This window comes from Dama dama, chromosome Y, assembly GCF_033118175.1.
Source record: "Dama dama isolate Ldn47 chromosome Y, ASM3311817v1, whole genome shotgun sequence".
NCBI lineage: Eukaryota > Metazoa > Chordata > Mammalia > Artiodactyla > Cervidae > Dama > Dama dama.
In genome coordinates this window covers 8,528,690-8,540,211 of record NC_083715.1, presented here as the reverse complement: position 1 = coordinate 8,540,211, position 11,522 = coordinate 8,528,690, and the positions used below count along the sequence as shown (strand labels likewise).

The 11,522-nt window shown below is 52.5% G+C and overlaps 2 protein-coding genes across 2 annotated transcripts; both read left to right on the top strand.

Annotated features, from left to right (window-relative positions):
- Window positions 1-624: 624 nt before the first annotated feature.
- Window positions 625-6,151, top strand: LOC133053560 (uncharacterized). Its single transcript, XM_061138115.1, has 3 exons — window positions 625-1,031; window positions 2,193-3,231; window positions 6,042-6,151. The coding sequence occupies exon 2, from the start codon at window positions 2,355-2,357 to the stop codon at window positions 3,165-3,167; it is 813 nt and encodes a 270-aa protein (XP_060994098.1). The 5' UTR covers window positions 625-1,031; window positions 2,193-2,354; the 3' UTR covers window positions 3,168-3,231; window positions 6,042-6,151.
- Window positions 6,152-6,999: 848 nt separating this feature from the next.
- Window positions 7,000-8,733, top strand: LOC133053543 (MLV-related proviral Env polyprotein-like). The gene has a single exon (XM_061138109.1). The coding sequence runs from the start codon at window positions 7,000-7,002 to the stop codon at window positions 8,731-8,733; it is 1,734 nt and encodes a 577-aa protein (XP_060994092.1).
- The last annotated feature ends 2,789 nt before the right edge of the window (window positions 8,734-11,522 follow it).

Genomic DNA, 11,522 nt, shown 5'->3' with positions numbered 1-11,522 from the left:
GTCGCTGGGATCTGACAGGTACATAAAATGGATGGCCTACCTTGGACAATGCCTTTCCTGCCAGCCAGTTTGGACCTGGGAAGGAAACAAAGCACATAGCCAATTGTGTTCAATGCCCTTGCAGAGCACCTGAGAGTCTGAGTGGCTTAGACTTGGAAAGTTCATGAAACACAAGGCCCACTTTAGACAGTGCCTTCACGGATCACCCGGGAAGCTGAGCAGTGTGGACCGAGAATATATATGTCACCTATGGCAGTGGGAAGCCCACTCCAGTCCATCCACCTTAAGCACTCCCACCCACATATCCCACTGGTGTCTGTTTTCACTGTCCTCCCCCTCACCACTGTCCCACTGAGCAAGTGAGGTCAAATGAGGGTCTGCTGTCCCCTCGTGTTATGGTGCAAACTAGTTCCATGTAAACTTGTCAGGGAAGAGAACTGCAAACTGAGAAAGTAAAAATAAGCAAAGAAGGGTGAAATAGCCCAGCAGTGACAGGTGCAACAAATTGAAATTCTGAAGTTAATGCAGAAACTGTGCAATCAAGGGACAATAATTGAAAGGTCGGAGCATGCCCCGGGAAAGTGCTGCAAGGCAAATTCCGAAGGCTGGCTAAACTTCCAGGGGCTGGCCCCCTGCAGCCTGGTCCAATCAGGCACCAACATAAAGCCCTCGGACACTGACCACCGCTGTAGCCCGCGCTTTCTTCCTTATATGAAAAGACCTGCCCTGGATGCCCGGCCCGGACTATAAAACCCCTCCCCACCCCTCATACCTTGCAGACTCCCTTTGTCTCCTCACTCACCCACCCCCGGGAGTTCTGCCCGAGAGCGGGGCTCAATAAAAAGGCCTTTACTACCGGTCATTAGAGGCGGCTTTTTTCTCCCGCGGCGTTTCCTAACATCTGGCGCCCCAACGTGGGGCTCGGGTTGAGGGGCCCCTGGCACTCGCCGCTGAGGCCCCCCTCGAGCTCCACCGCCGCGGTAGCCCCGGACCCAGGCGGCTGACCAACCCCCCGGACGGCAGGATACGGGGTAAGTCCCTTCGGCTTTGGGGCCTGCCCTCCCTGGCGATCACCTCCTAGGGCTCCGTAACCAGTGAGCACTTACTGGGCCCTCCCAGTCACCAGCCGGTGGGGAGACGTCCCCAGCGGCTGAGTAGACCTCCGGCTTCGGCCTCCGGCTTCGGCCTTTCCGGGTCCCTGTGGTCGTGAGGAAGACGTTCCCCGCGACTACACGGACCTCCGGCTCCCCTCGACTCGTCCGAAGACGTTCGGACAGCGGGGGCTGCCTCCACGCCCCGTGGTCGCCATGGGATCGACAGCCTCCAAACCCGATCCCCAATACTCCACCCCCTTAGAGTGCCTGCTGGCTAACCTGCGGACTCTAGGGCTAAAGAGAGATATCCGCCCCAAGCGGCTCACTTTTCTGTGCTCACAGGCCTGGCCTCAGTATTCCCTAGATAATGGCTCACAATGGCCAGCCACAGGGACATTAGACTTTGACGTCCTCCGTGATTTGGATAATTACTGCCGGAGAACGGGAAAATGGTCTGAGGTCCCCTATGCTCAGGCCTTTTGGGCTTTGCGCTCTCGCCCCACCCTGTGCACTACGTGTGCTCCTAGCCAGATCCTACTCACCATGGCCCCCCCGACTCCACCCTCCCGAGCTAAGCCAACCTCTCCCGCTTCTGAGTCCTCTGCTTTCTCTGTTCCCCCAGAAGATCTGGTGGCCCCCCCTCCCTACGCCTCTCCCATGGCCCCCTCCCCTTCCTCTCCGGTTCCTACTCCCTCCCCTTCCACTCCGGCCCCTCCTACCTCTTCCCCCTCCTCTCCGGCCCCTCCTAACCCCTCCCCCTCTAACCCTACTCCGGCCTCTTTTGCTCCTGTTCCCGCCCCTGAGGCTTCACCGCCGGCCCCAGATCCTCCGGCCCTTACCCCTATCTTGTATCCTCCCCTTCCCCCCGTCACTCCCTTCTCATCTCCGGTTAGCTCCCACACTCGCTCCCATAGCAACCCTCCAGGGGCCTCCCCTCCCCCTCCCCCAGCCCCGCTACTCCCTCTGCAACAAGTAGCCGGAGCTGAGGGTCTAGCCCAGGTTGCCTCCCCTCCCCCTCCCCCAGCCCCGCTACTCCCTCTGCGACAAGTGGCTGGAGCCGAGGGTCTAGCCCAGGTCCACGTCCCCTTCTCTCTCCAGGACTTAGCACAGATCGAGGCCAAGCTGGGATCCTTTTCCTCCAACCCCACTCAGTACATTAAGCAGTTTACTGGTCTGACCCGCGCCTATGCCTTAACATGGCAGGACATATATGTCATCCTGGGGTCTACCACCACCCCCGAAGAGAGGCAGGCCATTTGGATGGCAGCCAGGGCTCAGGCCGACCAGCGGCACTGTGCCAACCCCTCCCCCGAGCGCCCCCCGGGAGCTCAGGCAGTTCCTGACACCGACCCTGATTGGAACTACCAGGAAGGGGGTGGCGGCCAGCTGCGGGTACGCTATATGATAGAGTGTCTCCTCGATGGGATGGAAACGTCCTCTCATAAGGTTGTAAACCTCCTCAAACTAGATGAGGTGACTCAGGGGCCCGACGAAAACCCAGCCATGTTTCTTAATCGGCTGACTGAGGCCCTTGTTCAATACACCAGACTGTCCCCTGAGTCCCCCATGGGGGCAGCTACCTTGGCCAATCGTTTTATCTCCCAGTCCGCACCTGACATCCGAAAAAAGCTGGCCAAGGCCGAGGACGGCCCTCAGACCCCTATTCGAGACCTGGTAAAAATGGCCTTTAAAGTTTATAACGCCCGTGAAGAAACTGCTGAGGCCAGCCGAAAGGCAAGGCTCAAACAAAAGGCCGAATTTCAGGCAAGCCTCCTAAACCAGCAAACTCAGGCCTTGGTAGCAGCCCTCCGGCCGGCGACGGGCTCAGGGCCCCAAAACCCCCCTCCGGGGGCCTGCTTCAAGTGCGGCCAAGAAGGACACTGGGCCAAGATGTGCCCCAATCCGCGGCCTCCTTCCAAGCCGTGCCCGTTGTGCAAACAACGAGGACACTGGGCTAGTGACTGTCCCCGGGCCTCTCGGGCTCCGACCTCTAGGGGCCGGAGACCAGAGCGCCCCAGGGAGACCTCCTGCCCTCCTCCGGCCTCGGAACTGCTGAGCGTCAATGATGACTGATGCCGCCCAGACTCGGGGACCCCAATAACCCAAGCCGAGCCTAGGGTAACGCTCCAGGTAGCGGGTAAGTCCATCAACTTTCTAGTTGATACGGGGGCTACCTATTCGGTCCTTTCCTCTTTCGGGGGCACTTTACGTCCTTCCCAGGTTTCGGTTATGGGCATTGACGGCCAACCCTCGTGTCCACTCCAAACCCAACCACTGTCCTGCCAATTAGATTCCTGCCTATTTACCCACTCCTTTTTGGTCATCCCCTCTTGCCCTACTCCTCTCTTGGGAAGAGATATACTCGCTAAGCTGAAGGCCACCCTTCACCTGACTCCAGGATCGGCCCCCACGTCAGGGGCCTTCCTAATGTTACTTGTTGACCCTCCAACCTCTTCTGTTAATCCTGAGGTCTGGGACACCCGAGTCCCGGCGGTGGCTCGGCACCACCCTCCAGTCCTCATCCGGCTAAGAGACCCCACCTGTTTCCCAGCCCGGCCCCAGTTTCCTTTGTCTACTCATAACCTCAGGGGACTAAAGCCCATCATCGACCGTCTCAGAGGACAGGGTCTTTTAATCCCCACGACTTCCCCCTGTAACACGCCCATCCTTCCTGTTCGAAAGGCTTCAGGAGACTACCGGCTAGTGCAGGATCTCCGCCTGATCAACGCGGCGGTGGTCCCTGCCCATCCACTTGTCCCTAACCCCTACACTCTCCTTTCCTCCATACCTCCCAAAACCTCTCATTTTACCGTCATTGACCTTAAAGATGCATTTTTTACCATCCCACTCCACCCCGACTGCCAATTCCTCTTTGCTTTTACCTGGACTGACCCCGACACTCAGCTGACCACCCAACTCACATGGACTGTACTCCCTCAGGGGTTCAGAGACAGTCCCCATTACTTTGGACAGGCTCTGTCCCGAGACCTGGCCAGATGCTCGCTCCGCCCTAGCACCCTCCTCCAATATGTAGACGACCTGCTCCTTTGCAGCCCCTCAGAAAAAACCTCCCGACAACATTCTGCAACTCTTCTTAATTTCCTCGGCTCCCGGGGTTACAGAGCCTCACAATCCAAGGCCCAACTGACTCAGACTTCTGTTGTCTATCTAGGCCTCCAAATCACCCCTACCACCAAGGCCCTGACGGCAGATCGGTGTAGCCTCCTCAGGTCCATCTGTCCTCCGGCCAGTGGAGACCAGATATTGTCCTTCCTAGGACTGACGGGGTTCTTCCGACACTGGGTCCCAAACTACGCCACCCTGGCCAAACCCCTATATGCCGCTGCTAAAGAGATTCCCACAGGACCACTGTCTTCCCCCACCGAAGTGACTAAGGCCTTCCACGCTTTACGCTCAACCCTATTGGCTGCACCCCCTCTCTTTCTCCCAAATCCCAACTATCCACACCATCTATACACTGATGAAAAGGGAGGGATAGCCTTTGGAGCCCTGGTGCAACCGATTGGCCCCGAATTGCTGCCTGTTGCTTACATATCCAAACAACTTGACCCCACAGCCAGGGGATGGTTCCCCTGCCTGCGGGCACTAGCGGCAGCGACAACATTGTACGCTGATGCTAAAAAGCTGATTCATGGTCAGCCCCTGACCATCTTCTCACCTCATCGCCTTGGCGATCTTTTAGCCTCTAGATTTCTCTCTGGCCTCAGCGAGTCCAGGCTCCAGCAGTTTCACCTGGTATTTTTGGACAATCCTCAAGTTTCCGTGAGTCGCTCTCCACAATTAAACCCGCTTTCTTCGTTGCCCTCCCTCCCCCTCTCCTCAGAACCCCCAGCCCACTTATGCTCAGAGGCCCTTGAGTCCCTTATGCAACCACCTCATAACCTGTTTTCCGAACCTCTATCAGATCCAGAGCTAACTTTGTTCGTCGATGGGAGCTCAAAGCGAGATCCTGATGGAAACCGAAGGGCGGCTTATGCTGTGGTAACCACCCGAGAAGTCCTGGAGGCTCAGCCCTTGCCACCCGGGACGACCTCTCAGAAGGCTGAACTAACAGCCCTGACTAGAGCCTTACACTTAGCGAAAGGAAAAAGGGCCAACATTTACACAGACTCCAAATATGCCTTCTTGATTGCCCATTCTCACGCAGCAATCTGGAAAGAGCGGGGCTTCCTGACCACTAAAGGATCCCCCATCTGTAATGCCCCCCACATCATTCGACTGTTAGATGCCTTATCTCTGCCCAAAGAGGTCGCTATCATACACTGCAAGGGACACCAAAATACTCATGACAGTGTCGCTCTGGGTAATAATATGGCAGATCAAGTGGCTCGACAAATCACCTTACAACAAGCCCCCGAGCCCTTGTTGACTTTGAGATCCACCCTCAACCCAGATTATTCCAGCGAGGAAGCCAGAGCCTTGCTGGCACAGGAAGGGGCTCAGAGGCACCCGTCGGGATGGATACTACTCCATAATAAGCCGGTGCTTCCTGAGCGCCAGGCTAAGGCCATAATATCCCAAATCCACAATACCCTCCACATCGGGCCAAGGGCTCTCTTTTCCTTTCTCAGCCCTGTCTTTTCTCCCCTGCATCTCAGACAGACCATATATGCGGTCCACCGCTCCTGCCTCACATGTGCTTCCACCTCTCCTCAAGGAGGACTCCGACCCCCACAGGAGACTCACCAGCTAAGGGGACATATGCCCGGACAAGATTGGCAGATAGACTTCACCCACATGCCCAGACATCGAACCTACCGCTATCTGCTGGTCTTGGTGGATACCTTTTCGGGATGGGTCGAGGCCTTCCCCACCGCCCGAGAGACGGCAGCGGCGGTGGCAGAAGTCTTAACGACCCACCTCATTCCCAGATTTGGGTTGCCAAACTCCCTCCAGTCTGACAATGGGCCTGCATTTATCTCACAGATCTCCCAGCAGGTGGCTACGGCTCTGGGCATCGACTGGCATCTCCACATCCCCTATCGGCCCCAATCGTCAGGCAAAGTAGAACGGGTAAACGGCATCATCAAGACGCACCTGACCAAGCTTGCCTCAGAACTGCGGCTGTCTTGGGTCGACCTCCTTCCTCTGGCGCTCACTCACATTCGCACCACACCACACTCCAAAACAGGTTTGACCCCTTTCGAACTGCTCTACGGCAGGCCCTATCTCCTGACTCACCTCCCAGAGGGAGAGGCTCCCCCACTCGCGGGGTACCTCCCCCTCTTCTCCCTCCTACGATCCTTGCTGAGAGAACACGCAAACCGGGTCCTGCCACAACCGACAGACGACGAGGGGCCAACTCAGCCTCTGGCCCCGGGAGATTAGGTACTGCTGAAAACCTTGAGTCCCCGCCTGTTACAACCTCGCTGGACGGGGCCCCATACTGTAATCCTCACCACTCCCACGGCAGCCAAACTGCTGGGACACGAGCCCTGGTATCACCTGACCCGGCTCAAACGAGCTCCCCCGGGTCTCCCAGAGACAGGGGTAGCCCCGGCCCAGGCCCCTCCTCCCAATCACTCCTACCGCTCCACCCTCACGGGGCCGACCAAACTGACCATCACCCGAACCCCTCTGTCGTCAATCCCAAAATAATTGGGGGACCACATCCCGATATCCGATGCTGACCGGGCATCACCCGCTGTGGCTGCTAACTATCACAGCTCTGGCCATACTTTTTGCCATTGGATTAGTGGCCGTGGCCCCCCGCGATTGGTCCTCCACTCTTCGACTGTCCCTGGCCCTCACATACCTAGCCATCTGCTTCCTACTCCTGAGGCGCTATTCCCTTGGGACACCCTGACCTGGTTACCAGCTCCAACCCTACGAGACCCACGGGGCTGGTTGTCCGCCACACCCCCTTCACCCCAACCTCAGAACAATGAGGGACTCTCTACTCTGGGTTACTCTGGGGGTACTGGGGGTCCTGGAAAAAGGGGGGCACACCTACCAAAACCCCCACCAGCCTTTCCAAGTCACATGGATCTTAAAAAATGGAGAGACCTACGAAGAGCTAAACCGGACCACAGCCACCCAACCGAAAGATAAGTGGTGGCCGGACTTATATTTTAACCTTACAAAGTTAATCGAACAATCAGGATACTCCAAGTGTAGGGTCAGGTCTCTCGGGTTTTATGCCTGCCCGGGACATCAGCGAGAAAACATAAAAACCTGTGGGGGAATGGTGAGCCGCTACTGTAAATCCTGGGGCTGTGTCACTTCCAATGATGGGTATCGGAAGTGGTCGGTGACCAGGCCAGACCTGATCAATATGTCCTTCACGGGTCCTCTTCCAAAATCAGATTGGCAGGGACGACCCTCCAACCCAGGGCAATGCAGCGACCAGATCCGACTATCATTCACACAGCAGGGACGGACTGAAAATAGATGGATTTCCGGGCTGTCCTGGGGGGTAGTGATATATGATACCTATGGTACGGGAAGCAATAGTGCAACATTGTATGTTCAGCAAGTCCTACAACCCGCCCAGACCCATGTTATGGGGCCCAACCAGATTATTACCCCCCCCCCCCGCCCCTCACCACAAGGGACAAATGCCGCAAATGTTGTGACCTCGCCTACCCCTACCCGCTCTCTTCAGCTAACCCAGACAGACCCACCAGAAACCCAAGAACCCCTGTGGGCCTTGATCAAAGAAACCTACGGGGCCCTTAACCACTCCAATCCTAATGCGACTCAATCCTGCTGGCTTTGCTACACCTCACACCCACCTTACTACGAGGCCGTGGGTTTAAATGCCACCTACAACTTATCCACTCTCTCTAACCCACCACAGTGCTCTTGGGGAGACCGCAAGGTGGGCCTTACCATGAAACAAGTATGGGGTTCGGGGACCTGCTTAGGCACGGTTCCTACAGATAAACAAACCCTGTGCGCCCAGATGGACAACGACACCAACTTCACCGATAAGACCTACGTCATTCCCGAAATCGGGGGGTGGTGGGTATGCTCAAGGACTGGGCTGACGCCCTGTCTCCATTTGGCTGTCTTCGACCAGAGCAGAGAATTCTGTGTCATGGTAGTAGTAGTACCCAAAATTACATACCACCCAGAAGAGGTCCTCTACAACTTTTGGGACCAAGATACCCCAGCCCCTAGACGTAAGAGGGAACCCATTACAGCTATTACTCTAGCAACACTGTTCGCCCTGGGGGCGGCCGGAACGGGTACAGGCATTGCTTCCCTGACCACACAACATCAGGGTCTAATCACCCTGAGAGTCGCCATTGATGAAGACATTGCACGAATAGAAAAGTCTATGATGGCCTTAGAAAAATCCCTAACCTCTTTGTCAGAAGTGGTGTTACAGAACAGACGAGGCCTAGACCTGATTTTTTTTACAAAAAGGGGGCCTCTGTGCAGCCCTCAAAGAAGAGTGTTGCTTTTACGCAGACCATACAGGGGTAGTAAGAGAGTCCATGGCCAAAGTAAGAGAAGGACTAGAGCGCAGAAAGAGGGGACGGGAAGCCCAGCAAGGTTGGTTCGAATCATGGCTCCGAAACTCCCCCTGGCTGACCACCCTGCTCTCGACCTTAATGGGACCTCTCATAATCCTCTTGTTGCTCTTAACTTTCGGGCCCTGTCTCTTAAATAAGCTCTTGGCCTTTGTCAAACAACGGCTCAACACGGTTCAGCTGATGGTATTGCGACAGCAGTACCAAGGGCTTCCAACGGACACTCTGTGACAAAATTAACGGCAGACGCTCCCTGTCATCCCGGCCACACCCTACCCCTCGCCGCCCCCGTTCAGCAGGAAGAAGCCAGAGAGAACCGGCGCCCCTTGTCCTATAACTAAAAGGCCGGGATGAAAGGTCGGAGCATGCCCCGGGAAAGTGCTGCAAGGCAAATTCCTAAGGCTGGCTAAACTTCCAGGGGCTGGCCCCCTGCAGCCTGGTCCAATCAGGCACCAACATAAAGCCCTCGGACACTGACCACCGCTGTAGCCCGCGCTTTCTTCCTTATATGAAAAGACCTGCCCTGGATGCCCGGCCCGGACTATAAAACCCCTCCCCACCCCTCATACCTTGCAGACTCCCTTTGTCTCCTCACTCACCCACCCCCGGGAGTTCTGCCCGAGAGCGGGGCTCAATAAAAAGGCCTTTACTACCGGTCATTAGAGGCGGCTTTTTTCTCCCGCGGCGTTTCCTAACAATAATAACCTTTGAAAACAAGTAGAAGCAGGAAAAAGAGACTAACTGACACTGATCTGACACAACTAAGCTCACAACAACTATAGATAAATTGTTAGATTTTTTATTGTTTTCATGCATTTTTTTCCGATAAACATTTTTGGTTCCTTATTATTCCCTTTACTTTCATTACTATATACTACATTATAAGTTTGAGAAATATTTTGGCTTCTATCTTTTTGCCAGTGTTTTTAGTAGTTTAATTCTTTTTTAGGTTATTAGTTTTTGCTTTTTGAAACTTTTTTATATATAAATGTTTATCCTTTTAGGAATTCTATCATTTGAATCTCTTTTCACTTACGGATTCAATTCCTAAGTTGATTGGCCCCTCGCTTTTTTACTCTCTCTTTTCTCCTCCTAGAAGACTCTATCTCCTTCCTCACTTTGCTCTGTTCTGTATAACTCTGTGAAACTCTTTGACTGTTATTGGCTATGGAGAACTACTTCACCATCAACATTGGGTTTTATCTTCTGTTCTGTAAGTGCAGAATTCATGATGCTATTGTTACCTCAGTTCCAAACCCAGAGGCCACGAAGTCAATTTCAGATCTTTAGATCATTGTTGAATTCCTCACACCAATGAACATTGAAAGAGAACGACATTCAAAAGTTTCCATGTCTGCATGGAAATCAAGCCCCGAACTGAAGTCACCATTTTCACTGCAATATAACCCACACCAGTTCTCCAGCGAAACAGAAACACAAAAATGAATATTGTAAAAAGCACTTCGTGAAGCCATACCAAACCCATTTACACCACAAAGCACATTACAGGACAATTCATTGCACTTCAAAGAGAAATGATCCAGCTCCCCCTGACACACCATAGACACAAGATCCCCCCCAAGCATTAAACTTGACTACTTATGAGTCCAATCCCACCCACAAAGATAAGGTTCCACAGCAAAATGGAGCCATAATCCAGCCTGCAGAAAGGCGACCCAAACCACAGCAATCTAAACAAATGAAAAGGGAGAGAAATATGCAACTGGTGAAAGTACATGATAAAAGCCCACTGAAACTAACAAAAGAAGAAGAAATAGAAATTATCCCTGAAAATAATCCAGAATAATGAGGGTAAAGATGACCAAAATCTTTAAAGCTAAGTGGAGTTGTCAGTAAATACACTGGAGACTCGGACTGAGAAGAAATAAGCATGTTTACCATGGATCTAGAGAAATAGAGAAGAGTAAAGCAGTAATAATCAATGTAATAACTGAGATTAAAAACACTCTGGAAGGAACCAAGTGTAGAATAACTGAGAAAGAGAAAGAACCAATTAGGTGGAGGTAGAAGGGAGAAAATAAATGAAACACAGTGGGGTATGAAAAATAAAAAAAAAAAAAGGAAAACAGGGAAAGCTCTGAGAGTTCTGGGACACTATTAAATGTGCTCCCATGAGAACCATAGTTGTCCAAATGAAAACACCCAAAAAGGCAAGGGAAAAAAAAGAAAGAAAGAAAGAAAATAAAAGTATAAAGAGGGGGTGCATGAGAAAGTTCTTGAAATGATAAAAGTTGAGAGCCTCCATTAAATGGGGAAGGAAATAGCCCCCTGAGCCCCAACACATCAGAGTGCCCCAAACAGGAAGAACTCTAAGTAAAAAACCCCACCACAAATCAAACACTGAAAATTTAAACACAAAGTAAATAAGCATTAAGCTCAGTAAGAGGAAAGACATAAATCTACAATTGGAACCCCATAAAGATAGCAGCTGATCTTTCAATAGAAACTCTTCAGGACAGTAGAGGATGGTAGCACATTCTCAAAGTGATGAACAAGCCTAACCTAACACCAACAAGGATCTCATTCAGATATAAAGGAGAAATTTTATGGTATAAGCAAAAACTGTGAATATTCATTAATATGAAACTGCTAAACTCTTACTGATGCTATTAAACTGAGGCACTGCGTTCATAAGTCATCAGATTTAGAAAACTCATCAGTGACCATGGATTGGAAAAGGTCAGTTTTTATTCCAAAACCAGAGGGGAAGGCCAAAGAATGTTCAAACAAGCATGCACTTTTGTTCCTTTCACAAGCTAGGTAAGTAAAACTCACAGTTCTTCAGCAGTACATAAACCAAGAACTTCCAGACGTGAAAGTTAGACTTGGAAACAATAGAAGAACCAGAGAACAGTTTTGAAACATTCATTGGATCCTAGAGGAAACAAGGGCATTTGAGGAAAGTGTG